The 26,849-nt window shown below is 44.4% G+C and overlaps 2 protein-coding genes across 3 annotated transcripts; both read right to left on the reverse strand.

Moving 5' to 3' along the window:
- Window positions 1-277: 277 nt before the first annotated feature.
- LOC115180280 (solute carrier family 41 member 2) lies at window positions 278-26,838 on the reverse strand. Of its 2 annotated transcripts, none has more exons than XM_029742245.1 (11): window positions 26,671-26,838; window positions 25,085-25,730; window positions 24,444-24,551; window positions 19,686-19,757; window positions 17,214-17,358; window positions 16,858-17,004; window positions 14,580-14,727; window positions 14,398-14,477; window positions 10,013-10,144; window positions 9,586-9,734; window positions 278-1,801 (listed from the first exon to the last, which is right to left on the reverse strand). In XM_029742245.1, exons 2-11 carry the CDS (start codon window positions 25,601-25,603, stop codon window positions 1,616-1,618), a joined length of 1,686 nt encoding a protein of 561 aa, XP_029598105.1. In that variant the 5' UTR covers window positions 25,604-25,730; window positions 26,671-26,838; the 3' UTR covers window positions 278-1,615. The 2 variants fall into 2 exon arrangements, with proteins under 2 accessions (XP_029598105.1, XP_029598104.1); XM_029742244.1 differs by having other exon boundaries at window positions 26,667-26,838.
- Window positions 6,404-8,790, reverse strand: LOC115180281 (E3 ubiquitin-protein ligase TRIM21-like). The gene is made up of 2 exons (XM_029742246.1): window positions 8,488-8,790; window positions 6,404-8,229 (listed from the first exon to the last, which is right to left on the reverse strand). Exon 2 carries the CDS (start codon window positions 8,225-8,227, stop codon window positions 6,581-6,583), a length of 1,647 nt encoding a protein of 548 aa, XP_029598106.1. The 5' UTR covers window positions 8,228-8,229; window positions 8,488-8,790; the 3' UTR covers window positions 6,404-6,580.
- Window positions 26,839-26,849: the final 11 nt, after the last annotated feature.

The following is a 26,849-nucleotide window of genomic DNA, read 5'->3' on the forward strand; positions in this document are numbered from 1 at the left end:
AGACAGTGATTGTCCAGTGATGTCCTGAGGGCATCCAAAGATGACACAATACATTTCTACCACAGTGTAACACTTCAATCATAACATTGCTACACTGCAGAGAGTGTCGGTATACACGGATTTGTCTGAATCGGAGCTGATCTTGTCCTTCCCTGTCCACAGGCATTTCCTCCTAAACCTCTTTAGACAAGAGCTTTGACTGAACAATCACTAATACTACAACATCCAATTAACCTCTCTGAGGGACTGGCAAATCTTCACTCAGGATAATCACGCATTTGAAGGCAGGTTATTTATTAAACATTTATGAGTCACAAAATGGTAATTCGTCATCCGTTTCCGAGAACAGATTGCGAATATGAAAACAACAAAGCCTTTTAATAGCACATTATTTGAGCTTAGAAAACAACAACAGCTCCAACAGAAAACTAAAGGAATATGGCATCAGAAAGAATAACATCTCATCACCCTGTGAATCTCCGCAGGCACATTTCATTGGAATATCAACGGCAGAGAGCCACCGTAGTGAACATACGTACATACGTGTAAACAGAGTGCGTGGCGTGGAAACGTCCACGGTCAAAACCACATGATAGTGCGGGACCTGACTGCAAAACGCCACAATAGTACCTACTCTGTGTGACTGGACCCCCATTATAGATAGATAGAGAGCGAGAGAGAGAGAGAGCAAAGAATCAAGTCCCTCGAGAGGTATAAAAATAGCAGGTATATTCCTTTGAGTACCGTTAACTGTCACGATCAGGCTGCTGTCCCCAATTCTATTTGTCCTACCTTGTGATCATGCAAAACAAAGCTACGGGTACAGATGGCCACATGAAACCCCACACAGATAAACAACTGAGGTTCAATCTGTGACTGACCTTAATGAGAGACTTTATGAAGTGCATCCACAGAGAGTGAGATGCATATCGTCTGGGCTGAGAGTAGACTCAGTGCTCTAGTATAGACTGTATGAAGCTTGGGACCAGGGGAAGGCAATACTAGTCTGTAACAACATAGTGTGCAGGCTTTTGTTCCATCCCAGCTCTAAAACACCTGATCCAGTGACTAACCCTGCAAACCCTGGCCCCAGCTGTCCAGGGCCAGAGCTGTGTACCTCCTGTAACCTGGCCTTTCTCCACCTTGTATCTCCCCTCTGTCAGGACTAAACACTGCAGCCCGTTGATCTCACTAACTGAAGACTTCCAGCTAAATTTGCAGTGTCCACCGGATATAAGTGACTTGTTGCAACGAAACAACAACGGTCAAATCTCTTAATAAATTGCACTGTAAGAAGCATATGATTTTTAGAATGCAGTGTCATTGGTTGAATGGAAAAAAGGAACCAGATGCATAGAAATGTCTTTCCAAATAATATTCTTTTTTTTTTCTTCCAAATGAACATCTGTAGCTCCTCATTGGCTCAATTAGCATATTGTTAAGTGCTACTCTGCACAATAGAAGAGGCAGAGGATTGTTCCAGCAACCAATAGCTGAGCGAGGCAAACTGCCTCAACGGCAACAACCCCGCAAGGCATAAGAGGAGAAGGGGTAGGGGTTTTGGGTCGGGGTAGAGGCACGGGCGTGACCCCTCCGCCAGGGATCAGGGGTCATCTCAGTCACCCACGTCGCTGTCCTGGTCGCCGATGTACCACAGGAATTGGAAGCTGAGGGCCAGTAGGGCGGTGCCCAGGAGGTCGCCCAGAGCGGTCAGGTAGGGGATGGAGAAACTGTCTGGGTCTTTACCACTACGCCACATAGAGTACACCATCCAGTCTGCTATACACAGCAACAGGAACACCTGAGAGACACAAACAGAGAGAGAGAGAGTTTAATATACAGAATGACTTTGCATAATGTAAATCTGTACAAGAGAAACCAGTAATAATAAAAGGGAGGGAGAGGGAATGAGAGATCGCTGATAGCTTAAAGTTAGTTTGCTTAAAGACCTATCACACAGCAACACAATTACCATCACACGTGTAAATCAATGTAAGCTATTCCTGATTGTAAGACATCACACCCCCAATATAAACAGATGCACACATACGCACATGATTCACAAAGCATAGAGGCGTCCCACCGAGAAGTTGAAGCGAGGGAGAGAAATTGCCAAAAAGCCACATTACACACCTCTTTACAGACATTTTCTAAGAAACACCATGGAAACAAAGAAAACTGAGCCGAGGAATAAAAAAAAAAAGAGAGAGAGAGATAGAGAAATGAGAGAGAGAAGCGAGAGCATGGAGATGAGCGCTGGGCCATTGTGTTTCAGAGAAAAGAAACAGTCTGCCAGTGTATGGTGTTATTCCTGTTTCACTGTCCAACAAACAAAGAGCTTGAAACGCTGCCCACTGCAATTAGCCCGACCAGAGACAGAGACGCAGTATGACAGCTATACTTTAAGAAATACAACTAAGCATTCGACTGATAACCATGTGTAAAGGAAAACAAGGAGAAATCGAATGTTACCGGCAGCAAATACATTATAGGGAAATGGATCATTTCAAATACCAAAATCACAAGAAGCATATGCCAACCATGTCTTGGGATAAAGAGGGAATTATTTGTAACGGTGTGCGTTTCATAGGTGTGTCTGAATTCCTCGGTCCATCTAGGATTCTAAGAATGATGGCTTTGAAATGTCTGTCTCTATGCAGAACGCGTTAAATATGGAAACCCCCAAGGGTCACACGACAAAGTCTATTTGCCTCGTCACACAGTGTGTAGCGTGAAAAGTAGGTAGCCTGAAATAACACTGACTTTACTCCTTGTGACAGAGCAGTGAATCAAACACTTCCTCTTTCTATTAAGGCCCTCTCTCCTTGTCTCGGCCTATCAAGTTCAATCTTATTTCCCCTCTGTCCTTTTATTGAGTGTCACTGTCCACCAAATACCCCTTCGACACACCCACACGACACAGACAATCAACAGAAGAGTTTAAAAACTCTCCCCAAACCCAAATTGCGTTGTCTAAATACGTTTTAGGAGACAATCAACAGACAGGCGAGCAGAGAGAACGACGTCCAACCTCCCCTTCCACCATAACAGTATTAACTAGAGCGGTCTAATCAATGCAGAGAAGAGAGCAGAGGAGACAACTCTCCAGAATGGAACCAGACACCGTTTCATGTCCTGCGGCTGGATGGGATCCTGCATCAGCCCATTGTCTCCATCTTTCTAATGAAAAAGATTTACACAGGAAACGCTTTGAATGCGTTTGGTCTAAAGCGAGTGTCTTTAAATGAGTTTGTTTTCAAGTGTGTGCTTTGAATATATTTGCTTGGAAAACTGATGTGAAATGCCAGAATAATTAATAAGCAACAACAGAAACATACCTATCTAATACCTCTTTCTCCCTGCCATCCCTTTTCACACGAGCCAATTGTGACTAGACAGTACTTTGTCCTTCTCAGAGCATATAACCAGGTTGCAGGCTAAGGTTACATCTTGGTTTTCTGTATCGTAGTCGCTCCCCCTTCACCCCATATGACAAACTAACCCTGATTCAGATTACCATCCTGCCCATGCTAGATTACGGAGACATAGTATACAGATCGGCCAGTAACGGTGCTCGAGCGGCTAGATGTTCTTTACCATTCGGCCATCAGATTTGCCACAAATGCTCCTTATAGGACACATCACTGCTCTCTATACTCCTCTGTTAACTGGCCATCTCTACATACCCAACGCAAGATCCACTGCTTGATGATCATTTATGAAACCCTCTTAGGCCTCACTCCCCCTATCTAAGATACCTTCTGCAACCCTCATCCTCTACATACAACACCTGATTTTCCAGTCACATTCTGTTAAAGGTCCTCAAAGCTAACATCCCTGGGACGCTCCTCTTTTCAGTTCGCTGCAGCTAGCGACTGGAACAATCTGCAAAACACTTAAACTGGACAGTTTTGGCCACTCAGACATTTGTAGCTGTTTTGTGTGATGTGCTTGGTCTCTGCCTTCTCTGTACTTCGTGCTGTTTTCTGCCCTTAAGGTTTGTGCCAAGTTGTGTTGTTGCCATAGGTCTCCCTTCAAGTGTCTTCCATCTGTGTTGTCTGTCTTGTCTTACTTTTTATTTTAATCCCTGACCCACAGGAGGCCTCTTGCCGTGCCGTCATTGTAAATAAGAATTTGTTCTTAATGGACCGGCCTGGTAAAATTAGCAGCACTTCTGGTACAGAACTTTGACCCGATTAGGACATGGTAAGAAATGAGGAGATGGGTCCACAGAAATAGATTCTGACTCAAATTTATTTAACTAGGCAAGTCAGTTAAGAACAAATTCTTATTTACAATGACGGCCTTCCCCGCCGGCCTATGGGACTCCCAATCACGGCCTGGATTCGAACCAGGGACTGTAGTGACGACTCTTGCACTGAGATGCAGTGACTTAGACCGCTGCGCCACTCGGGAGCCCCCCCAACAGGTCTCTCAGTAAGACAATGGTGAAGGTCATGATGCTCCTCTGTCTCATCTCAATTACACACTAACATTTGAAATGACGTGTTTAGCTTGTGTCGTGGAAATTACCACCAGGGACACCTGAAGTCAATCTTAAATGAATCATTCTTTATTAATCAGCTGAGAGGTTCCAACAAACTTAATGCACCAAGTAGTACACGTCTGTGGTACACGCCTTTTTCCACATTACAGCCTTATTCTAAAATTTATTAAATATTATAATTTTTTGCATGCAAAATGTACACACAATACCCCATCAAAGACTAATCTAAAAACTGGTGTTTGGAAATGTTTGCAAATGTATTACAAATAAAAAAATGAAAAACCTTTACATAAGTATTCAGACCCTTTGCAATGAGACTCGAAATTGAGCTCAGGTGCATCCTGTTTTCATTGAACATCCTTGAGATGTTTCTACAATTTGATTGGATTCCACCTGTGGTAAATTCAATTGATTGGACATGATTTGGAAAGGCACACACCTGTCTGTATAAGGTCTCACAGTTGACAGTGCATGTCAGAGAAAAAACCAAACCATGAGGTCGAAGTAATTGTCCGTGGAACTCCGACACAGGATTGTGTCGAGGCACAGTTCTGGGGAAGGGTAACAAAAAATGTCTGCAGCATTGAAGGTCCCCCAAGAACACAATGCCCTCCATCATTCTTATATCAAAGAAATTTGGATCCACCTAGATCAGCATCATGCTGTAGGGATGTTTTTCAGCAGCAGGGACTGGAAGAAAAGTCAGGATTGAGGGAAAGATGAACGGAGCAAAGTACAGAGAGATCCTTGATGAAAACCTGCTCCAGAGCACTCAGGACCTCAGAAGGGGAACCATCACCCCAGTCTAACAGGACAACTACCCTAAGCACACAGCCAAGACAACGCAGGAGTGGCTTCGGGACAAGTCTCTGAATGTCCTTGAGGGACCCAGCCAGAGCCCCGGACTTGAACCCAATCGAACATCTCTGAAGAGACCTGAAAATAGCTGTGCAGCGATGCTCCCCATCCAACCTGACAGAAATTTAGAAGATCTGCAGAGAAGAATGGGAGAAACTCCCCAAATACAGGTGTGCCAAGCTTGTAGCCTCAAACCCAAGAAGACTCAAAGCTGTAATCAATGCCAAAGATGCTTCAACAAAGTACTGAGTACTTACGTAAAAGTTATATTTCAGTTTTGTATTTGTAATACATTTGCAAAATGTATGGGATATTGTGTGTAGATCGATGAGGGGAAAAAACTATTTAATCCATTTAGGAATAAGGCTGTAATGTAACAAAATGTGGAAAAAGTCAAGGGGTCTGTATACTTTCCGAATGCACTGTACTGTAGCCTATAGTTATCGGCTTAGTTGATGGCCCTTAACTCAGACACAACTAACGTTATTACAACAGAACTAGTAGGCCTAGCTAATGTTAGCGAACAAGAATTAAATAAATATGACATTACACTTATACTCGTTTAGGCCTACTTGACTTTTATGCTCTAAATTGACTCCTTAAAATAATTTACTCTGGCAAGTTTGTCACCCACCGAGGTGGGAAGTAAAGCAGAAGCCAAAGCCTTCACTTCCGTTGTTTGGCTGTGCCCATAGCAACGTTTGAAAATGAGGTGAATAGTTCCAACACCCTCCTTTGTGAAGCCTATGCACCTTCTTTCAAGTCTCCTCCCAGGACTACCAGGTCACACCTCTCCCTTTTGCACAAAGACATCTCTGACACAAGTAGTAAAGACATACAAAGCAATGCGAGGACTTACCACTAGCACAATGGGAGACCACAAACCCAGACCAAGGATCAAGTTCCCCTGATTTAAGCTACTTTAAAGGATTCATATCAATATCATTCATAAAATGAGAGAATTCCTCATTGTCCCTTCTGAAAGAGGGAGGCTATGGCATTACATATAAATATGGGAAATAAATCCCCTAGAAACCCTTTTCTATAAGCATTTTATTAAGGAATTATTTATTACAACTTTTTAGGAGTGGGGATATGTTTACTGCTTGGATTTTTCATAACAAAGAGAGACTAGATATCATAAAGGAGTATAAGGACATAGACAACCATTTGTGACATTCATATGACACCACAGTCTCCTCCAAAGAACGGCCATCAACTATTCTTTAAGGATAAACTCAGTCTGTCATTGACAGGAGAGATGATCAGAGGGGCAGAGTTTTCACCACCATCATTAAAACAGGGACTGAAGAATGGATAGAGTTTCTCAGTGAAGGTACAGCCAGTGAAAGAGTAGATATGAGACCTGGCCTCCACATCATAAAAGGAGACCTGACCCTCCTCATAATCCACAAACACCCCCACCTTCTGGGGCTTGTCTCTCAGGGAGAGGGGGGCACTGGGTTTAGCACGAACCTTGTATGCTCCATTCCTCAGGCACAGAGTCCAGTATCCATTCTCAGCACTCACTATGATTTCCCCCTTCCTGTTGATGGACTCTCTGACCACTCCTAAATCCCACTTAGTCTTTCCTTTAACCATCACCTCACAGTAAAATCTCCCTGAGGACAAGCCCTCCTTTCCCAAGACACAGACAACATAATTGAACCTCTCTGGGTAGTCAGGGAGATCCTGTTTTGTGTTTCCATGTCTCACTTGTTTCCCATCCTCAGACATGATGAGGTAGGGATGTGCTGTATCAGGGTTCAGAGTCACATCCACTGCATACTGCTGTATCCTCTTCAACTCAGCATCACACAACTTCTTCACTTCACTCATAATGGTCTCCTCCACTAGAGACACAGCTCTCCTCACAGTCCCCACACACATATCACTGTGAACACTGATCTCAGACCAGTCCTTGGTGTGTGGAGGGGTGCAGAGGGATGTACAGCTCTGTAGGAGGTGGAGGTGGTCCTCAGTGTGTGAGAGCTGCTCCAGTTCAGTGCTTCTCCTCTGTAGCTCAATGATTTCCTGCTCCAGCTCTTTAATGATCCCTTCAGCCTGCCTCTCTGCTGCTTTCTGCTTCTCCTCAATCATCTCAATGAGCTCAGCCTGACTTCTCTCAATGGAGCGAACCAGATCAGTGAAGACCTGTACACTGTCTGATATCTCTCTCTCTGCTTCTCTCATGCTGAGATCTACTGAATGTTTGATCTCCTTAACCTTCTTCAATCTCTCCTGGATCATCTGCTGCATTTCTGCCTCAGTCATCCTCAGCTGAACCTTCCTCTCTCCACACTCTTCCTCGAGAGGGACAGAGTCATGAGTCTTGTGGTCTGACTCAGTACAGAATTGACACACACAAGTCTGGTCAGTCCTACAGAACAGCTCTAGAGGTCTGTCATGCTTCTTACACATCCTGTCTTCCAGGTTCTCCACAGGGTTGATCAGCTTGTGTCTCTTTAAGGCTGGGACTCTCTGATGAGGCTCCAGGTGAGTCTCACAGTAAGAGGTCTGACACACCAGACAGGACTTCAGGGCCTTGACCTTCATCCCAGTGCAGAAGTCACAGGACACTTCTCCAGGCTTGGCAGGGGACTCATCTTTCCCTCTGACTCTCATCTTCTTTAAATTCTCTACAACCTCTCTGAACGTTGTGTTGACACGAAGCTCAGGTTTTCTGTAGAAAATCTCCTTACATAATGGACACTGGCACAGGTCATTGCTATCCCAGTATACACTGATACAGGCCTTGCAGAAGTTGTGTCCACATGGAGTAGAGACAGGCTCAGTGAACACATCCAGACAGATAGAGCACAGGAACTGCTCTTCAGACAGGAGACTGCTGGAGGAGGCCATATCTAGACAGAGACCAAAGGTGAAACCATAAAACATTTCCTGGACTCAGTTGGCTCTCTATATTAAAAATAACCAAGTCAATAAGGATTCAGAGTTGTCAAGCAAGCCAGACATGATTCTAACCAATCTTTTGTATTTAAATATTTGAAAAAAAAGGTACCAGCCCGTTTTAAAGGCAGACATGTTTAACAAGTGATCATGCTACGGTATGAAGTTTAATGCTACTACTTGTCCAGGTAAATGTTTTTTTTTTTACTCACCTGTGTTGATGTTGACTGTTATTAAGATTCCTAGATTAATAAAATGCTCACAGAGATCGAACGCAGCGTAGTTGTGTAGCAAGACTTCTGACGAGGAGTAGGGTTTCAGTTCCTGATACAAGTCTATTCACTTTACTTCCACTTCAGCAAAGTGTGGTTTGCTTATTGCTTCTCTTAAAGGTACAGAGCGAACACATTTACACGCGGCTGAACACTCTAAAACAGTGGTTCCCAACCCTTTCTGGTTACGGTACCACCAAATGAATTTTGCAGAGAGCAAATGCGCACCTAGAAAATACCACACATTCCAGATAGTATAAGCACCAATTCACATTCTGAGCCTTTGCTTCCATAATCGATCCTAATGCCATCAAAGCGGTAAAACACACACAAGTCAGACTTCTTCAGGGATAAAACCACAGAGCTTTAGGAATGCTTAGGATTCACACATTTCTACATTTACATTTTAGTCCTTTAGCAGACGCTCTTATCCAGAGCGATCTACAGGAGCAATTAGGGTTAAGTACCTTGCTCAAGGGCACGTCGACAGATTTTTCACCTAGTCGGGCTAGGGTCGCAATTGGGTCGCAATTGTAAATGAGAACTTGTTCTCAACTTGCCTACCTGGTTAAATAAAGGTGAAATAAATAAATAAATAATTAAATAGGGGATTCAAACCAGCAATGTTTCGGTTACTGGCCCAATGCGCTTAACCGCTAGACTACCTGCCGTACCTGACTTTCCTCCAAATGTCACTTAGTAAGGAGCACTCTCATCTCAAGTTGACGTTCATCATGCGTGTGGTTCATTTATCTTTAAGCATTTTGAAAGCAGAGTGAAAAAGGGTCTCTGAACACAGCTCGCTTTTGATAGTGTCACAATAATAGCGATGTCTCGCAAAATAACAGCTTTTAATAGAAAGTCATGTCAGCCAGTAAATTCTCAAGCTCAGATGAAGGTCACAGTTGGAAAAAGAATTTGCAGACTATGGGTAGTTTGCAAAGGAACAATCCCCTACCACCTGATCTCACACACACACACACACACACACACACACACACACACACACACACACACACACACACACACACACCTGACCTGTAAGAGGGCGGCAGCCAGGTAGACGGTCATGAAGATAGGCGTCAGGGTGGTGTGGCCGCTCTTCATCAGGTGGATGGTGTACAGGAAGATCAGGTGACCCGGGAGCACCAATAGGAGCAGCACCTGGGCCGAACGGTGATTGGCTCCTGAGAGAGAGAGACGAGAGGAGTTGTAACTGTGTCCAACATTAGAACAGATGCTGAGACGGTTCCTAACCTGTGTATCTGTCAGCCTAAACACTGACTGGGGATAATTATGGAGTACACCTTCTGCAGCACCTACAATTTATGTCTTAAAATCACAGCGAGAGGGACTTGAAGAGGGGGAGAAATATCCATATGTTAAGCAATCTGTCCTGTAGGATGCCCTGTTTAAAACAGATCACATTTCCACAGTTTAGGTGAGTATTTTTTAGGTGCTTTACCTGTGCCACAGAAGGTGCGGCATGGGTAGTAGCAGCCTTTGGCTTCCTCTGGTACCTCCCCAGGAGCACTGTGGAAGTGCAGGTGAGTGGAGATACGGCTAGACTGGATGGCTACCAGGTTCCCCCCAATACCTGGAGAATAGACAGAACAGGCAGGCTTAGGGCTGGAGCTGACTGGAGGCAGCTGAGTATAGAACGGAAGTGAGGGTTAGAGAGAAATGCCAGGACCCAGATTTGTATCCTTCCCTAAACAGTTGATGCCTTCCAGTCACAGATCTGAGGTAACGCAACCTCTCCCTCCAAAGAGCAGGGATGTACTATAGTTTCTATCATATTACTTTCACATATCAAGTACTTCCAGATCCATTAGGACAGAGGGAAGGGTGTGTGTTTTGGTTTGGAATGCAGCCAGGTTGTGTTGTATCGCAGTACATTGCTCAACACGTCAGCCTGGCCTTCTCAAACAGAAGGAGCATGAGACAGCAGTGATGCTTTGCCACAGTTTGAGACATAATGAATACATATTACTGTGTGGGAAATATATATATGAGAGAGAGAGCGAGAGAGAGCGAGAGAGCGCGAGAGAGCACGAGAGAGAAAGAGAGAGAAAGAGAGAGAAAGAAAGAAGGGGAGAAACAAGAGAAGTGGGGATAGACAAAGACAGGGAAAGTAGGGGAAAAGAGATAAAAAGGAGAAAGGGGGGAGAAAGACTGACAGCGTGCCCCATCTAATTCTGCTCAGCTTCCTCATATAGATTGTAATTTGTATCAAGCAGAGGAACATTGCTCATGACAACAGCAGGACAAGGCAATTTATATCCACACACACAGTCAGTCATGTGACTCAGAGTAGTCTAGCCACGCAGCACAGGAAATGTAGAAACACTCACAGCATCCAGGTGGGCAGACCAGACAACCACTCCAACCCAAAATAGTGTATGAGACAGACAACACTGACAGAAAGTAGAGGAGGAGATGAGAGGCGCTGTTGTCAGTGAGACAGACAACACTGACAGAAAGTAGAGGAGATGAGAGAGGCTGTGGTCAGTGAGACAGACAACACTGACAGAAAGTAGAGGAGGAGATGAGAGGCGCTGTTGTCAGTGAGACAGACAACACTGACAGAAAGTAGAGGAGGAGATGAGAGAGGCTGTGGTTAGTGAGACAGACAACACTGACAGAAAGTAGAGGAGGAGATGAGAGAGGCTGTGGTTAGTGAGACAGACAACACTGACAGAAAGTAGAGGAGGAGATGAGAGAGGCTGTGGTCAGTGAGACAGACAACACTGACAGAAAGTAGAGGAGATGAGAGAGGCTGTGGTCAGTGAGACAGACAACACTGACAGAAAGTAGAGGAGATGAGAGAGGCTGTGGTTAGTGAGACAGACAACACTGACAGAAAGTAGAGGAGAGAGAGGCTGTGGTTGGTGAGACAGACAACACTGACAGAAAGTAGAGGAGATGAGAGAGGCTGTGGTTAGTGAGACAGACAACACTGACAGAAAGTAGAGGAGGAGATGAGAGAGGCTGTGATTAGTGAGACAGACAACACTGACAGAAAGTAGAGGAGATGAGAGAGGCTGTGGTTAGTGAGACAGACAACACTGACAGAAAGTAGAGGAGATGAGAGAGGCTGTGGTTAGTGAGACAGACAACACTGACAGAAAGTAGAGGAGATGAGAGAGGCTGTGGTTAGTGAGACAGACAACACTGACAGAAAGTAGAGGAGGAGATGAGAGAGGCTGTGGTTAGTGAGACAGACAACACTGACAGAAAGTAGAGGAGGAGATGAGAGAGGCTGTGGTTAGTGAGACAGACAACACTGACAGAAAGTAGAGGAGGAGATGAGAGAGGCTGTGGTCAGTGAGACAGACAACACTGACAGAAAGTAGAGGAGGAGATGAGAGAGGCTGTGGTCAGTGAGACAGACAACACTGACAGAAAGTAGAGGAGATGAGAGAGGCTGTGGTTAGTGAGACAGACAACACTGACAGAAAGTAGAGGAGATGAGAGAGGCTGTGATTAGTGAGACAGACAACACTGACAGAAAGTAGAGGAGATGAGAGAGGCTGTGATTAGTGAGACAGACAACACTGACAGAAAGTAGAGGAGGAGATGAGAGAGGCTGTGGTTAGTGAGACAGACAACACTGACAGAAAGTAGAGGAGATGAGAGAGGCTGTGGTTAGTGAGACAGACAACACTGACAGAAAGTAGAGGAGGAGATGAGAGAGGCTGTGGTTAGTGAGACAGACAACACTGACAGAAAGTAGAGGAGGAGATGAGAGAGGCTGTGGTCAGTGAGACAGACAACACTGACAGAAAGTAGAGGAGATGAGAGAGGCTGTGGTTAGTCAGACAGACAACACTGACAGAAAGTAGAGGAGATGAGAGAGGCTGTGGTTAGTGAGACAGACAACACTGACAGAAAGTAGAGGAGATGAGAGAGGCTGTGGTTAGTGAGACAGACAACACTGACAGAAAGTAGAGGAGATGAGAGAGGCTGTGGTTAGTGAGACAGACAACACTGACAGAAAGTAGAGGAGATGAGAGAGGCTGTGGTCAGTGAGACAGACAACACTGACAGAAAGTAGAGGAGATGAGAGAGGCTGTGGTTAGTGAGACAGACAACACTGACAGAAAGTAGAGGAGATGAGACAGGCTGTGGTCAGTGAGACAGACAACACTGACAGAAAGTAGAGGAGATGAGAGAGGCTGTGGTTAGTCAGACAGACAACACTGACAGAAAGTAGAGGAGATGAGAGAGGCTGTGGTTAGTGAGACAGACAACACTGACAGAAAGTAGAGGAGAGAGAGGCTGTGGTTAGTGAGACAGACAACACTGACAGAAAGTAGAGGAGATGAGAGAGGCTGTGGTTAGTGAGACAGACAACACTGACAGAAAGTAGAGGAGATGAGAGAGGCTGTGGTTAGTGAGACAGACAACACTGACAGAAAGTAGAGGAGGAGATGAGAGAGGCTGTGGTTAGTGAGACAGAAAGGGACAGAAAGAGAGTTTGGGGTTGTGTTTTAGAGAGGGGTATATTTTGGGGTAGCTGGGCTTATCTCCCCACCTGTGCTTGTTATCCTGATAAGGCAGGCCTAAATGAGGACAGACCTCTGCTGCCCGGAGATTATGGCCACTTAATCCAATCTTTGCTGCCTCTCCGTCTCTCCACTGACATTTAATTTCTCCACGTCGCGGCTAAATAGAACTCCCCACCCTCCTCACGCCTCTCTCCCCACTCTTCATCTCTCACACTCCTCCCTGTCTAATCACCCCCCCTTCTCATTCCACCACATCCCCCACTCTCATTGCACCTCTCATCCATCTCCAGGCCACCACTCATTCCCTCTTCTCCCTCTCCTCCAGAGGTCTGGGGAGTATGGTTGTTCCACCTCAGCAGGGGGGCTAGCTGCTGTAATTTGGGTCACTGGGTCTCACGGCGGGAGAGGAGGGGTGGGGGTAGACTACAGGGGGTCCCGTCTCCCACTATCTCCCGCCCCATCGGAGTAGCTCTGGGACAACAGACGGACTGTCTGCCTGCCTCTCCACATACCATCTCACTCTCCATTTTCCTTTCTCCCATTCCAGTCTCCTTTCCATCCCTCATTTATCCCAGCTTCACTCATCTCTCTTCTTATATTCTGTCTCTAGTTTTGAAGAGAGGAACTGTGCATGTTCAGAGTGAAAGCATCAAAGGCTCAGTCTAGTCATCTCCTCCTCCCTATAGGACAGTAACCACTATGTGTTGTAAATCACAGATAGTTACAGGGCTGGTGATGAAACCTCCATTTACAGCCCCAGAATCATTTGTCTGTGTGGTCCCCCTACACACCCTGACACACACACACACACTTCCCAGATCACCCAGCCATTTCCTGATTTGTTGACATCTCAGCAGTAACATCAATTAGAGGCACACAGTCGTCTTCCATCGAGTTAAATGTCTCTCATTAACAATGTTTAATTAAAAGCTGATCTCCGGTTGTCAAAATGCCAGCAACAGCCTTGGCAACGGTCCCCCGGTAAGGATGGGAGGAGGGTGACAGTAGCAGTGATATAGAGACAGACGTTTGTGTTTAGTCCATTACTCACTATTTTACTAACTATGAAGTTTGAATGTAAATTCAGTCAAATTGGTGCACATTGTAAGTCACACTGTAAACCCACACAGTGTGTCAGTCACACTGTGAACCCACACAGTGTGTCAGTCACACTGTGTGGGTTCACAGTGTGACTGACACACTGTGTGGGTTCACAGTGTGTCAGTCACATTGTAAACCCACACAGTGTGTCAGTCACATTGTAAACCCACACAGTGTGTCAGTCACATTGTAAACCCACACAGTGTGTCTTTAATCAGTCAGTGATATTTCCTCTCACCGTTAATGACAGGGGTGTACACCACGATGCCAGCCAGGTTCGGGTCAGACACTGTTTTGTCCAAGATGAGACCTCCGATACTGCAGAGCACAGAACATTCACACATTAAATGTGCCATTATTCTCATCACGTGAATGTACAATAGTCTATTTCTCTATGACAGTGAGTGCATCCACACACACCTGCTGATGACCATGGCAGTGATGACAGGCTCCCAGCCGGAGTAGAGCAGGGTGCGGCTGGCCGGGTGTTTGGAGGAGATCACCATCCACACTGGAGTCAGAGACAGGAAGAAGGCACACACCAGGGACGACGCGTACGGGTGAGAGTCTACAGAGGCAGACAGAGTGAGAGAGACAAATCATATTGTATTCATCACATGCGCCGAATACAACTGGTGCAGACTTTTACAGTGAAAAGCTTGCTTAAGAACATTTCCCAACGATGCAGAATTTAAAACTAACACAAAAGGAATAAAATACATGAGACAAGATGGAATAGAGCTATATACAAGAATAGAGCTATATACAAGAATAGAGCTATATACAAGAATAGAGCTATATACAAGAATAGAGCTATATACAAGAATAGAGCTATATACAGGGAGTACCAGATCAATGTGCAGAGGTAGATATGTACATGAAGGCAGACAGACAAGAGGCAAAGAGGAAAGGGGAGAATTAAAAACAGATGTAATCCCCAGGGTGAAACAACTGGTGGGAGTTACAACAACAAAACAACAAACACCATTTATCAGCTTGAGCTGCATGAGGATTGACAGAGCAGGGGGGAGACACTGTCCCTCCTCTCCCCAGGAAAGACAGCGTGACACAGAGCAGGGAGCAAGAAAACAACAGAGATTCATAACAAACCAAAGGAGAAGTACTGTATTTGTATGACTCAGTACAGTAGCTACAGAACAGGACATCTAACTTAAAGACCTGAGAAACAGATCATCACTCACTAGCAAGACACCATCCTTGGAGGGGTCTACTTTATACTGAAATTTGCATGCGCATACACTTAATATTTGGCCAAAATCTAAATGATTATGACAGCACTAAATCAGAGTCATGTTGGAGAATAGAGAAGGGGAAACACCTGCTTAGTGCCTAGTAGTGAGATATTTAACTCCATCATCCCCCTCTCCTTACCAGATGTTTATCTCACCATGATCCCATTCCACACTTAATGGCCCTCATCATCAACCCCCTGAAGACAGATGTAAAACCCAGAGAAGGGAGCTCTATGTAGTCAGTGGGTAGAATTGGGTAATAGTCCCAGTCACGATGACACAGGTATACCCACCAGTCCCTGGGATTAGGCTTGACTCTGGGTGTCACTGTGGTTCACCATTCCCTCACCACTTTTCAGATTTAGGTCTTAAAATAAATGTTTGGAGTAGCCAAAGTAGGTGTGTGTGTGTATGTATATATATATATATATATATATATATATATATATATATATATATATATATATATATATATATATATATATATATGTATATATATATATATATGTATATATATATATATATATATATATATATATATATATATATATATATATATATATTACACACACACACACACACACACACACACAAGGCCAGTAATATATATATATAGTCTCCTGGATATCTCTGTACACCATAAGGTTAAAATTATTAACTTTAGCTGTGAGTAAACTGCACATTAGTCCAATTAGGCAGAACACAGCGGACGGGACGGAAACGGCAGGCCCTTACAACAGAGACACTGTCCTCAGTGGCAACATCCCAAATGGTACCCTATTCTCTACGTAGTGCACTACTTTTGACCAGGGCCCGTAGGGAATAGAGTGCCGTTTGGAACACAGCCTGTCCTACACCACCAGGCAAGGCCAGACAGATTTCCTGCGCTGGTATGAAAATATGAATAACTCCTCTATTAAATTATCTCAGAGGTTTTACTGTAGCCTTTCATAGATTTTGAGTCTCTGGTCTGGTGATGAATTCTTGTTTCATAGGGCTCAAGACACGTCAAGGTTAGTAAAATACACTTTCCAAGGGAAACGCTTGCTGGTCCCCTCTGTGTTGGGTAATGTAACACGAGGAAGCATGTGTGAGGCTGGGCATGGCACATATTAAATATGGACTATGGAGCGGGAGATGGAGAGGGAAAGAGAGGGAGAGAAAGATATGGTCTGTTCTGATGATTTACCAGTAATGACACAAAAAAAGAAAGCATACGAGTGCCATCTAGTGGTTGAACGATGCAGTCTGATTCCAAACGGACCGTTTCTTTACACTGTTGGACAGATTTATTTATTCACCTTTTTCAAGAGGAAATAAAAGACAAACAGAGGAAGGATGAAGTGAAGGATTGTGAACTCAATATAGAGGGTAAAAAAATTGTTGACTGGTTTTGTGTCTTATTTCCATCTGGAAATATCCAGTCCAAATCCTCCTCCTCTTACCCAGGCAGTTGTAGAGTCCCTGGCTGATCCAGGCCAGGATGGCCAGGGTGATGAGGTCACCGAAGCTGGCGGCGATGGGCGTAGCCACGTTGTCGGGGTTGATGCCCGTCTTCTTGGAGCCCACGATCACTCCCACCATGATGAAGCCTGGGGTTCAGACGGTACAGAGGTCAGGGCGACATGCCTGCACAAACCTCAACCTTCCACGTGTGTGTTTGTTACTAATTTATAGCATGAGACCCATCAGCAGTAGGTGATAATATGTTGGGCTTTGACTGTTTGATTGTCTGACTACGCACATTCCATATCAGAGTACGTGTGTGTCCTTATCTATTTGTGGGTGCGTGTGTCTGTACCCTGCAGCATAGAGGCTATGAAGGCAGTGGCCACGCTGGCAGAGCAGAGCAGCACAGCATGATTCATCTGGAACTTCCCCTCTGGGATCCAACCCAGAACCACTGCCGCCACAGCTGCCAGGAAGCCTACTACTGTAGCCTGTACCTAGAAAGAGAGAGAGAGAGGATGACAGAGGGAGAAGGAATATAGGGAATGAGAGAAAGGGAGAGGTGTGGGGGCAGGGTTAACAGGAATAACATCAACCTGTTTTTCTAACAATGTTTTCCTATTATATGATACACTATCAACATTGAAGACACTTCCTCAAGCGGCCATTTAACACTGTGTGCTTGAACACTGTCACTCAGTCAATAATTACCACAAGTACTAACCAGAAGTACACATACTACGCAGATAGACAGAGCGGGAGATAAGGGCACAAATTCAACACCGCTCGCCAATGATCCCTCTAAGACGAACACGGGCGCGCAGCTCCCCCGGGACTGTCACACAGAACAAATATTAGCTCACTGTGAGAAGCATGAGATTGCACTTTACTCAACTTTCTAGAGCAGTGTTCACCCAGGCATTCCTAGTTGATTGCCAAAGATTTCTGTAAAACAAAAACACTATAAAAACAATAAAGCCTAAAGTTCCTATTTTTATTTATTTTGGTCTCGGGCTGTTGGCGGTAGGTGAACCCGATTCAGCTGCCCTGCTCGCCAGGTAGGTGAACTGTTGCCATTTTGCACCATTTCATGTGTCTGGCGGGCCTGGAGAGCAAATCAAGTGCACTATAGGCCTCCCGCTGGCCAATCAGATGGCTCAGAAGACTGTGTCTGCAGTAACGTAGCAGGTATTAAAGAAAGCTACAGAAAAGTTGATACTGTGAGATTTCAAAACGTTTAAAACCATGACTAGAGAGAGACTCAACAAATACAGCAAAGAGCTGCTGTTTTTATGAGTGAATTCATGTTAAAATTCTTTCTCAGCTCTGTCAACTTTGTATTCAACACTTTTATAAGCCATAAAATGCACGTTCTTCCTATTTCCACTCAGCGCTGCAACAAGCACTGCAGCAGTAATGAATGAGTAGGAAAGTGAATCCTATAGGCTTGCGTTGCTGTTATTATTAGCGGCTTGGGTCTTTTTTAAAATCCAGGAATATTTCACTTTCTCTGTTCATAGGAGTAACAACATGAATGTGTGCATGTGGCAGAAATAATACGGGGCGACTCGAGTTTGTTATCAGCTGGTAGACGTTCTCCATTTTTGGTCACGGTCAGTGGAGGGATATTTGGCCTGAACAACAATGCATTGGCAGGGTAATTCAAGCAAAGCCAATATGCGGTGATAATGTATTGGACCTAAAGCTTACTGCACAAACCTCATTGCTACAGTACCTTTAATAATTGGTTAATGTTGCATAGGCTAACATTTGTTATGTCATGTTAAGAAAAGATCAACGTTTCCCTTTACTGTGGCAATTGTGATCGAGTCAACACAATATTAACCACTTTCAATGTAGCATACCGAAACAAAACAAACTAAGCAACACATTTTGTTGTAGGCAGAACGCATTGGAGTAGGATTCTATTGCATTGACACGCACGACTCAGTCCGTACTCTACACAGACCTGTGCAGCATAGAGCTGCAGTGGGCCTATATGCAAATAGACCATTGCCATATGGATCTGTCCCAATTACTTTGAACTGGACAGTGTTTACAGTATGAGCAGTCATGAGTAGATGCGCTTGTTTTGAGATCAAAGCGAGAGTTGCATGTAGCCACATGCACATTCTGTTAATTTCCTTTACTAGTTAATGAGTTATTAGCCCAGTTATAATTTGTAGTCAGCAATAGAATTGTGATTGCTTCCTACAAGAGCACAAAACATGTACATTTCTAGACTTCTTTGAAAAGCTTTTTGTTGTCTTAAAGGGGCAGTGTTGTATTTTGAGACAGGCTTGAATAAGCTAAGTAGCCAATAGGCAGAGGGTAGCATAATTTGTCTGATTCTCTGTAATAATGGCATGAGAATAATAATACATTTTATTTATTTTGTAAAGTGGTTTCTTGCATCAAGCAACATTTTCAGTCACATCGCTTTCAGACGGACAAGTGGATAAACAGTTTAATGCCAAGCCCTGCAAGTTTTTTCAAAAGTCTCATGGAATGTAGGCCTACATTGAACATCACACATTGCCTGCTACTGTAGGCTGAATGATAGAACAGCTATTTCCAAGATAAAATGTTATGGGTGCATTTTCTCCATAGTTTATGGTAGGCCACTAGTAGATCAAATATCCATAGCAGCTTACTTGGCCACTGTTATAATTAACTTAAAGTGGGTACAGCCTCAGTGTTCACATTAAACACATGCTGGAAGTTGTACAACATTTTCACAATGTTCAAGTTTGTGCTGAAATTTGCTCAGTGGCAAAAAACATTGCTACTCGCTATGAGGCTGACAGTGTGTGTGTGTGTTTACCTGTTTTAGCGCCAGGTTTCCTATGATCAGATTCCACTTCTCTATGGGAGAGTCCATCTTCCCCACATTCACCTGCACAGTGACAGACCACAATGAGCAACTCAAATCATTCAATATTCACTTGAATTTCCTACTCAAATAACCTGCCCAAAAAAATGATTAATAACTACTTTGAACAGTTTGCAGGAACCGATAATCAGATTACAAACTAAACACAATGTTCAATTGAGTGCATTGTTTCAGATGGGAAGGTCTGTGACTGTTCATATTCACTTAGCAAAAGTATGCAGAGCTTAGCAGTTTCTAGTTCAGTGAACAGGGAGTGAGATGAGGGAACAAGTGAAACACAACACTGAGTTTCTCTGTGTGAGACCGAACAGAATGTGAATGTGTATCTGTGAGGAAAGAGGGGTGGAATGGGCCAAACTGAACAAAGAGAGCATTCTGTCCCATCACTTCATCAACTTCTCAGACCCCAGATCATTTGAATAGGGGGAGAAAGAGAGGGAGGAAAAAAAGCGAGGAAGGAAGACGGCAGAACCAGAGTGTAATGGTGTGCGAGACAGTGTATGTGTAAGACGGGAGCGGGAGACAGAAATAGAAATACACTTTTGAGTAATGGAACCTGTGTATCACCTTAAACTGTACAAGATTGTGTCTGGCATTCACTGAACTGTGGTTTATATTCCTGAGAGCTTCTACCTAGTCCTCATCTGAGATTTCTGAACCAAGTTCTTGTTCCCAAGCCCTTTTAATAGTGTCTGTGGATACCTCTATGTGGGCCTGTAGCACATCATACAGTCTAGAGACCGACCCTTTTGAATGGGGTTTGACAAGGATCAGGCTATCCAATGTAGGATTATTTGTCTTAACACCACACTGTGGGATATGTGACCTTAAGAAATTCCTGATTTGGAGGTATCTGAAAAAAATGTTGTTGGCATGTTAAACTTACCCTGTAATTGTTGAAATGAAGCTAACTGACCATCAATATATAAGTTACCAATTGTTGTGAGCCTTCTCCCTCCACTGTGAAAACACCATATCATCCAATGCAGGGTGGAAAGCATGAGCTAAGCAAATCGGGCTGTCAATGTATACAGTGGGTATGTTAAGAAAATACCTAATCTGTTTCCAGATCCTAAGAGTATGACAAATGACTGGGTTAGAGTCATAAGTGGCTTTTTCCACATATGCTGGACTATTAACAAGTGCAGGGAGTGAGGAACGTTGACTGGAGGCCTGCTCAATCGGCCCGGGATTTTATTTTTACCTTTATTTAACTAGGCAAGTAAGTTAAGGCCTAGGAACAGTGGGTTAACTGCCTTGTTCAGGGGCAGAACGACAGATTTTTTTACCTTGTCAGATCGGGGATTCGATTTTGCAACCTTTCGGTTACAAGTCCAACGCTATAACCACTAGGCTACCTGCTGATAAAACCTGTCTGGTCAGGGTGTATTATGTCAGAAATATATTTTTTCAATCGGTTTGCCATTATCTTTGTCAACACCTTATTTTCTATGGGGAGTAACGACACGGGGCGATAAGACGACATCTCCATGGAATCTCTATCTTTTTTCAAGATCAGTGCTATTGAAGCCTCATACAGTGTTTGCGGGAGTTTGGCATTTTCTTTGGATTGTTTAAACATTCGCAACATAAGTGGAGCTAGACTGGTGCAGTACTTATTGAATTCTATTACATATCCATTGGGCCCAGGGGCCTTGCTGTTTGGAAATTATGCTCTCGCTGTGTTCATTTCCTGTAAAGTTATCCCAGCATCGAGTACAGCAGCTGCCCCCTGTCTAGTTTAGGAAGTTCACATTCAGTGAGAAAGCGTTCCATAGTTTGTGGACCAGTAGCATCGCATTTTGATTGATATAGCTCTGAGTAAAACTGTGCAAAGCTTTTATTAATATCCTGCGGATCTGTTACTATTTTACCCTTCTTGTCTTTTATTTTGTGAATAGCTCTAGATGCCTTTACATGCCTTAGCTGTCTTGCTAATAATTTATGTGGTTTGTCACCCAGTTCAAAATAACTTTGTTGCGTTCTAGCAAGTAAAGGGCCCACCCGTTTCGAAAGGATGGTATTGTATTCATATTTCAACTTTGTGATCTTCTCAAGGACTGCATTCGACGAATTCGTCCTAAAAACATTCTCCTGTTCCCCTAAATCTCAATTTCTCCCAGCCTAGTATTGGCGCATTTCTTCCTCTCTGATGTATAAGAAATAATGTAACCTCTAATCACAGACTTTAGAGATTCCCAAAGGGTGGAGTCGTCAACATCCCCCGTGTCGTTAGCTCCGAGGAAAAAGGCAATCTGCTCCTTCAAATACTGACAAAAAGCCTCATCTTTCAACAAGTATGCATCTAAGCGCCACAGTCGCCGACCTGTCGACATATTGTCGAGTTTCAGCACCGTGGACAGAGGAGAGTGGTCCGTAATTAGAATAGGGTGATAGGTTACCGAAGCAGCTGCTGAAATTTGTTTGGAGTCCAACAAAAAAGTCAATTCTGGAATATGATTTATGAACTGACGAAAAGAAAGGGAATATTCTATCTGTTGGGTCAGTGTCCAAATAGCGACAATGTTAAGGTTTGTCATCAATGTATTTGGACAGACACTGGAGTTTGATTGTTGAAGTGACCTTGATAGCTGTTTATCTAAAAGAGGATCTAACGTACAGTTAAAGTCACCTCCAAAAATAACACTTGTATCTGAGATATTTGGTATGACCTTAAATACCCTTTGAACAAATAATGGATCATCGAAGTTGGGTCCATATAAACTGACCAAGGTTATTGGTTTCGAATTCAGTGTACCAGCCACAATAATATACTGACCATTAGGATCTGAAATCGAGGATGAGTAAACAAAAGGAATGTTTTTTCTTATCAGGATTGCTACCCCTCTTGCTTTGGCATCAAAATTAGACTGGTATATCTGACCGATAGGCCTGAGCCGAGTGTTTAATATGAGTTTCTTGAAGAAGCACTATGTCAGCGCCCAGTGATTTAAGATGAGAAAAAACCTTGGCTTAGGTCATGTCGTGAAACGAGCTATTACAGTTCCAGTTGACTATCTTTATTCCACCAGGTCTACTCTGTGCTCGGTCACTATGTGGCATTTCTTATTTTAGAGCAAATTGTTGCTGTCATACAAAACCCCAAAGAAAAACGTCCCACCGTGCGGGAGCTTGTCATGCCACCTGTACTAAATGTGAACATAAAACACAGACTCCATCCCCCCTCCCGTCCCTTTACCGAGTGACTTCCCCAAACGAAGCACTCCTTGACTAACACACAAACCTTAGGGTGTCTAGACATACAGCTTGAACTAACTCGTCGTCTATAGACGCTCCGCATATAAACTAATATTAAATAACACTTAACTCTCACGTTAGGGGGTGAGTGACATGATAGGCTAAACAATGCTATATAAGCCATAACATCTCACCCATCATTTAAGTCCCAATTTCTGATCTTCTGATCGAAAAGACATAGGCAGGAAATTCAAACACATTCCTGGCCATTTAGCCGGTTGGCACAGACGTTTTGTATCCTCAGTCAAGGAGCTCGCTTGACAAGAACAGATCGGCCTCTTTTGGGTTGTCAAACGTACGTGTTGATCCCTCGACTGTCACCTTAAACTGGGCTGGGAAGAGGAATCCATATCGGATGTTGGCCGCCCTGCATTTGTTGCGTAACTCATCATACTCTTTCAGTTGGTTCCTCACCTCCAAAGTAAGATCTGGGTAGAAAGACACCCTGGCTCCGTTGTAGTTAAGGGGGAACTTTTGACTAGCCAGCTTGAGGATGAGATCCCTGGTTTGGGGATAGTGCAGCCGTACAATGAATGGCCTTGGTGGCGCGCCCTTGGCCGGCTTCGTTGCCTGTGATCTGTGTGCGCAGTCGATCAGGATGGCCGTTTTCAAGTGTTCACTCCCCAGCAATGCCGGTATCAGCTCAGAGACAAATTCAGTGGGTTTCCTTTCTCGGTGTCCTCCTGGATGCCAAATATTCAGATGTTCTGGTGTCTTGAATGCGACTCGAGCATTTCCAATCAGGCTTTCAGGGTTTTGTTGTCATTTTTGAACATTGTGCACTGTTTCTCTATGGCAGCGTAGCCTAGTGGTTAGTAACCGAAAGGCTCCAAGATCGAATCCCCGAGCTGACATGGTACATATCTGTCATTCTGCCCCTGAACAAGGCAGTTAACCCACTGTTCCTAGGCCGTCATTGAAAATAAGAATTTGTTCTTAACTGACTTGCCTAGTTAAATAAAGGTAAAAAAAAAAAAAATCCTGTAGCCTGGCCTCGTGATCGACTGTCGTCTGCTCAACCTCATGCACCCTGCCCTTAGCTGCCTTCACAGTTTCAGTCAAAGTCCCAATACTCTGAGATATCAGCTGACCTTGTGTCCACCTTCTTGCTTAGTGAGTTTATAGCAGCCAGCAGGTCACTTTGAGCAGGTTCTGTGGGGAACTCTTGGGAGCTAGCATTTTCAGCTAACTCCTTGTGGGTCGACGATGTTGAAATTGGTTCGTTGTCTATCTCATTCAAATTATCTTGTTTAGCTCCCCCTTTCTTGGTGCCTTTTCTCTTTGTCATATTGCCAGACAATGTTTGAAGTTATAGGTTGTGAGAGGTTAAGATAAATATGAATTTGTTTCAGAATTGAGCGGAGCACTAGCAAAGCACGTCTACTCCATAGCACGCTCTCTAGCACCTTCCTGTGTGTGTGTGTGTCTTACCGCGGTGGATAGTCTGGATGCGAGGGTCATCTCCAGGTTGCCCTTCAGGCCCAGCAGAGCCGGAACCAGGATGAAGATCTCTGTAATGTACTTAAAGGCATCCCAGTGCTGGGTGAGAGGAGAGAGAAAGTGAGGAAGAAGGAAGAAAGAGAGGAAGAGTGGGAGAGAGAGAACGAGAGGAGACGAGACAGCGATATTAGACGATAGATATTAGATGTTGGCTACTGGCTAGTACAGAGCAGATGGGAGCTTACCATTTGTTCATTGTCAGCTTGTCTGAATTAGAAAGTTGTCCCCATTCAAATGTTATATCGAGAAGTAAATAAGGCGAACTGCCATAGCATCCAGTCGTAGGTTCCTTCCTAGTAGCCTATCCCTACTAGTATTGGCTGAGTGGCTATGAGAATCCCTTTAACAATGTAATATCAATAGACAGATATCCCTTTATCACCTTCCTTGAAAGCTCTTACAGCCATTTACTCTGGACTACACAGGAAATGAAGTCATAAGTAAACAATACAAACCAATTGATTTAAACTGTGCCAAATCCATCTCCTCTACCTAATTGAACTTCACATGCACTAGCCTACTCCCCAGTCTCAACAGGACCTATGTTCTACCATCCCCCATCCCAGTCTCACCTGTACTATGTCCAGCACCATCCCTGCCGACACCGTGCCGAACCCAGCCAGCAGGAAAGGCACCACGATCTGCAGCGCCATGGCCAGGGGCGACTCCTTGGGCATGTTCCGTGTGGGGGGCCTCTGACTCTCCTCTTCCTCATTCTCCTCGTCATCACCCTCCTCCCCTGAGAGCGTCCCCTCAGGGAGCATGGGCTCAGTCTCAGAGTACCGCACATCCCCACCGTCTGACAGGCTAACGGATGTCCTCGCTACCCGGTCCGAGTGCCGGCGCACCTCCAGGTGAGTGGGGTCGGGCCGGTATCCGTTCCCATCAGGTTTGGGCCCCAGGTCGACCATGGCCAGACCACGCTCCTCCTGGAGCTTGGTGTATCCCGTAGGGACCATGGTTTGGAACAGAGAGGGGATCCACCCGATAGGCACTGGCTTCAGAGAGAGACTGCTCCAGCCACCAGCGGCTCCGCTCATACGCACCGCTAGGCTAGGGCCCAGAGAGTCGCCCAGTGTGTGGATGTTCATGCTAAGCAATGCTGCTGATGAGTCCGCAATGTCTCATCTCCATTCATTCAGGCTGGGGCAGTGTGAAGGAGGGCAGGCTGGGCTGGTTAAATAGGAAGAGGGGCATCCATGTCCACTACGATCAGCCCTGTGGAGACCAGCCAAGGAGAAAGACTGTCACTGTTCTCTCCAGCTCATGAAAGCAAAACAAACACAAATGATAGTCTAGCTATTCTCCCCAGGGCAAAGGCAAACCACATTTCATCTCAAACAGACTAGATAACAGAACCAAAACAAGCAATGTAGGCTATCAGAAGACCCTTAGGCTGAGGAGAAGAGGAGCTGTCTACACAATGCATGCTGATTAACAACCCACTATCTGATTGCATTCAGGTAGACCTATTGTATGTCTGGTTGAATGTCTCTAAAAACCTGCACAAATATGATATCAAAGTGCATATGTGCTGCCTATATATTTATTTATTTTTAAATGATGTAACATAAGCTCTGCTTATGACCATGTCTTGAAACAGTGAAATAGATAAGCAACATTGAATAGTAGGCTGCTGGTTGCTTCTATGGCCAACGTAATTCAACACAACTTTTCTTCTCAGATAAATTGATATTTCGGGAAAATGTAGAAAGCTATGCCATATGGACAGTTCCATAATAGATGATTGTTTTTACATTGGAGAGGCCCATGTGGCACCAGCAAAGGAAAATGCGGTTGAGGTGTTAGAAATCCGTCTGTCTGTCAGTCCACGTACATACTGTCAGAACCAGGCTAAAAGCTCTCACTAAGTCCTGCGTCTTGGTGGATAGATACTTCCTAACAAGTTTTTAACACCAATACAACGGGTAGCAAACTGAAAAGCGAATTTGACAAGGAAGTGAAGAATAACTGCGTTATCCCGCTTTTAAAGAATAGTTTTATTACCGTTATCACATTTATGTAAAAATGTTCTTCTGGCAAGGCAACCTAGCCACATAAACAGCTTGCTCGGATGCTAGCGCGAGCTAACATAGCTGGCTAGTAGTACCTCCAAGCTAGCTAAACAAACAGGGGAAAAGCAAAAAGGCTTACCTACACAGGGGAAATGCGCTCAACTTAAGGAAGTGGATACTAATTTAGATAGTTTTATTTAGATTGTTCTGTTCCGGATTTGTCTGAAGGATGCCCTTTTCCTTTTTGACAGTAAGCTCGTCGCGTCACAGGAAAAGTGCCAGACAGACTAGTAGTGCGCAGGCGCAGAGCACACCTTGTCCG

The sequence above is a fragment of the Salmo trutta genome, chromosome 40 (genome assembly GCF_901001165.1).
Source record: "Salmo trutta chromosome 40, fSalTru1.1, whole genome shotgun sequence".
NCBI lineage: Eukaryota > Metazoa > Chordata > Actinopteri > Salmoniformes > Salmonidae > Salmo > Salmo trutta.

Coding starts and splice junctions, on each gene's coding strand:
- LOC115180281 (XM_029742246.1), bottom strand. CDS start 8,227: ATGGCCTCCTCCAGCAGTCTCCTGTCTGAAGAGCAGTTCCTGTGCTCT.
- LOC115180280 (XM_029742245.1), bottom strand. CDS start 25,603: ATGAACATCCACACACTGGGCGACTCTCTGGGCCCTAGCCTAGCGGTG. Junction 14,478..14,579: donor ACTGCCATGGTCATCAGCAG/GTGTGTGTGGAT, acceptor TGTGCTCTGCAG/TATCGGAGGTCTCATCTTGG. Junction 10,145..14,397: donor GTACACCCCTGTCATTAACG/GTGAGAGGAAAT, acceptor TCTATTCTCCAG/GTATTGGGGGGAACCTGGTA.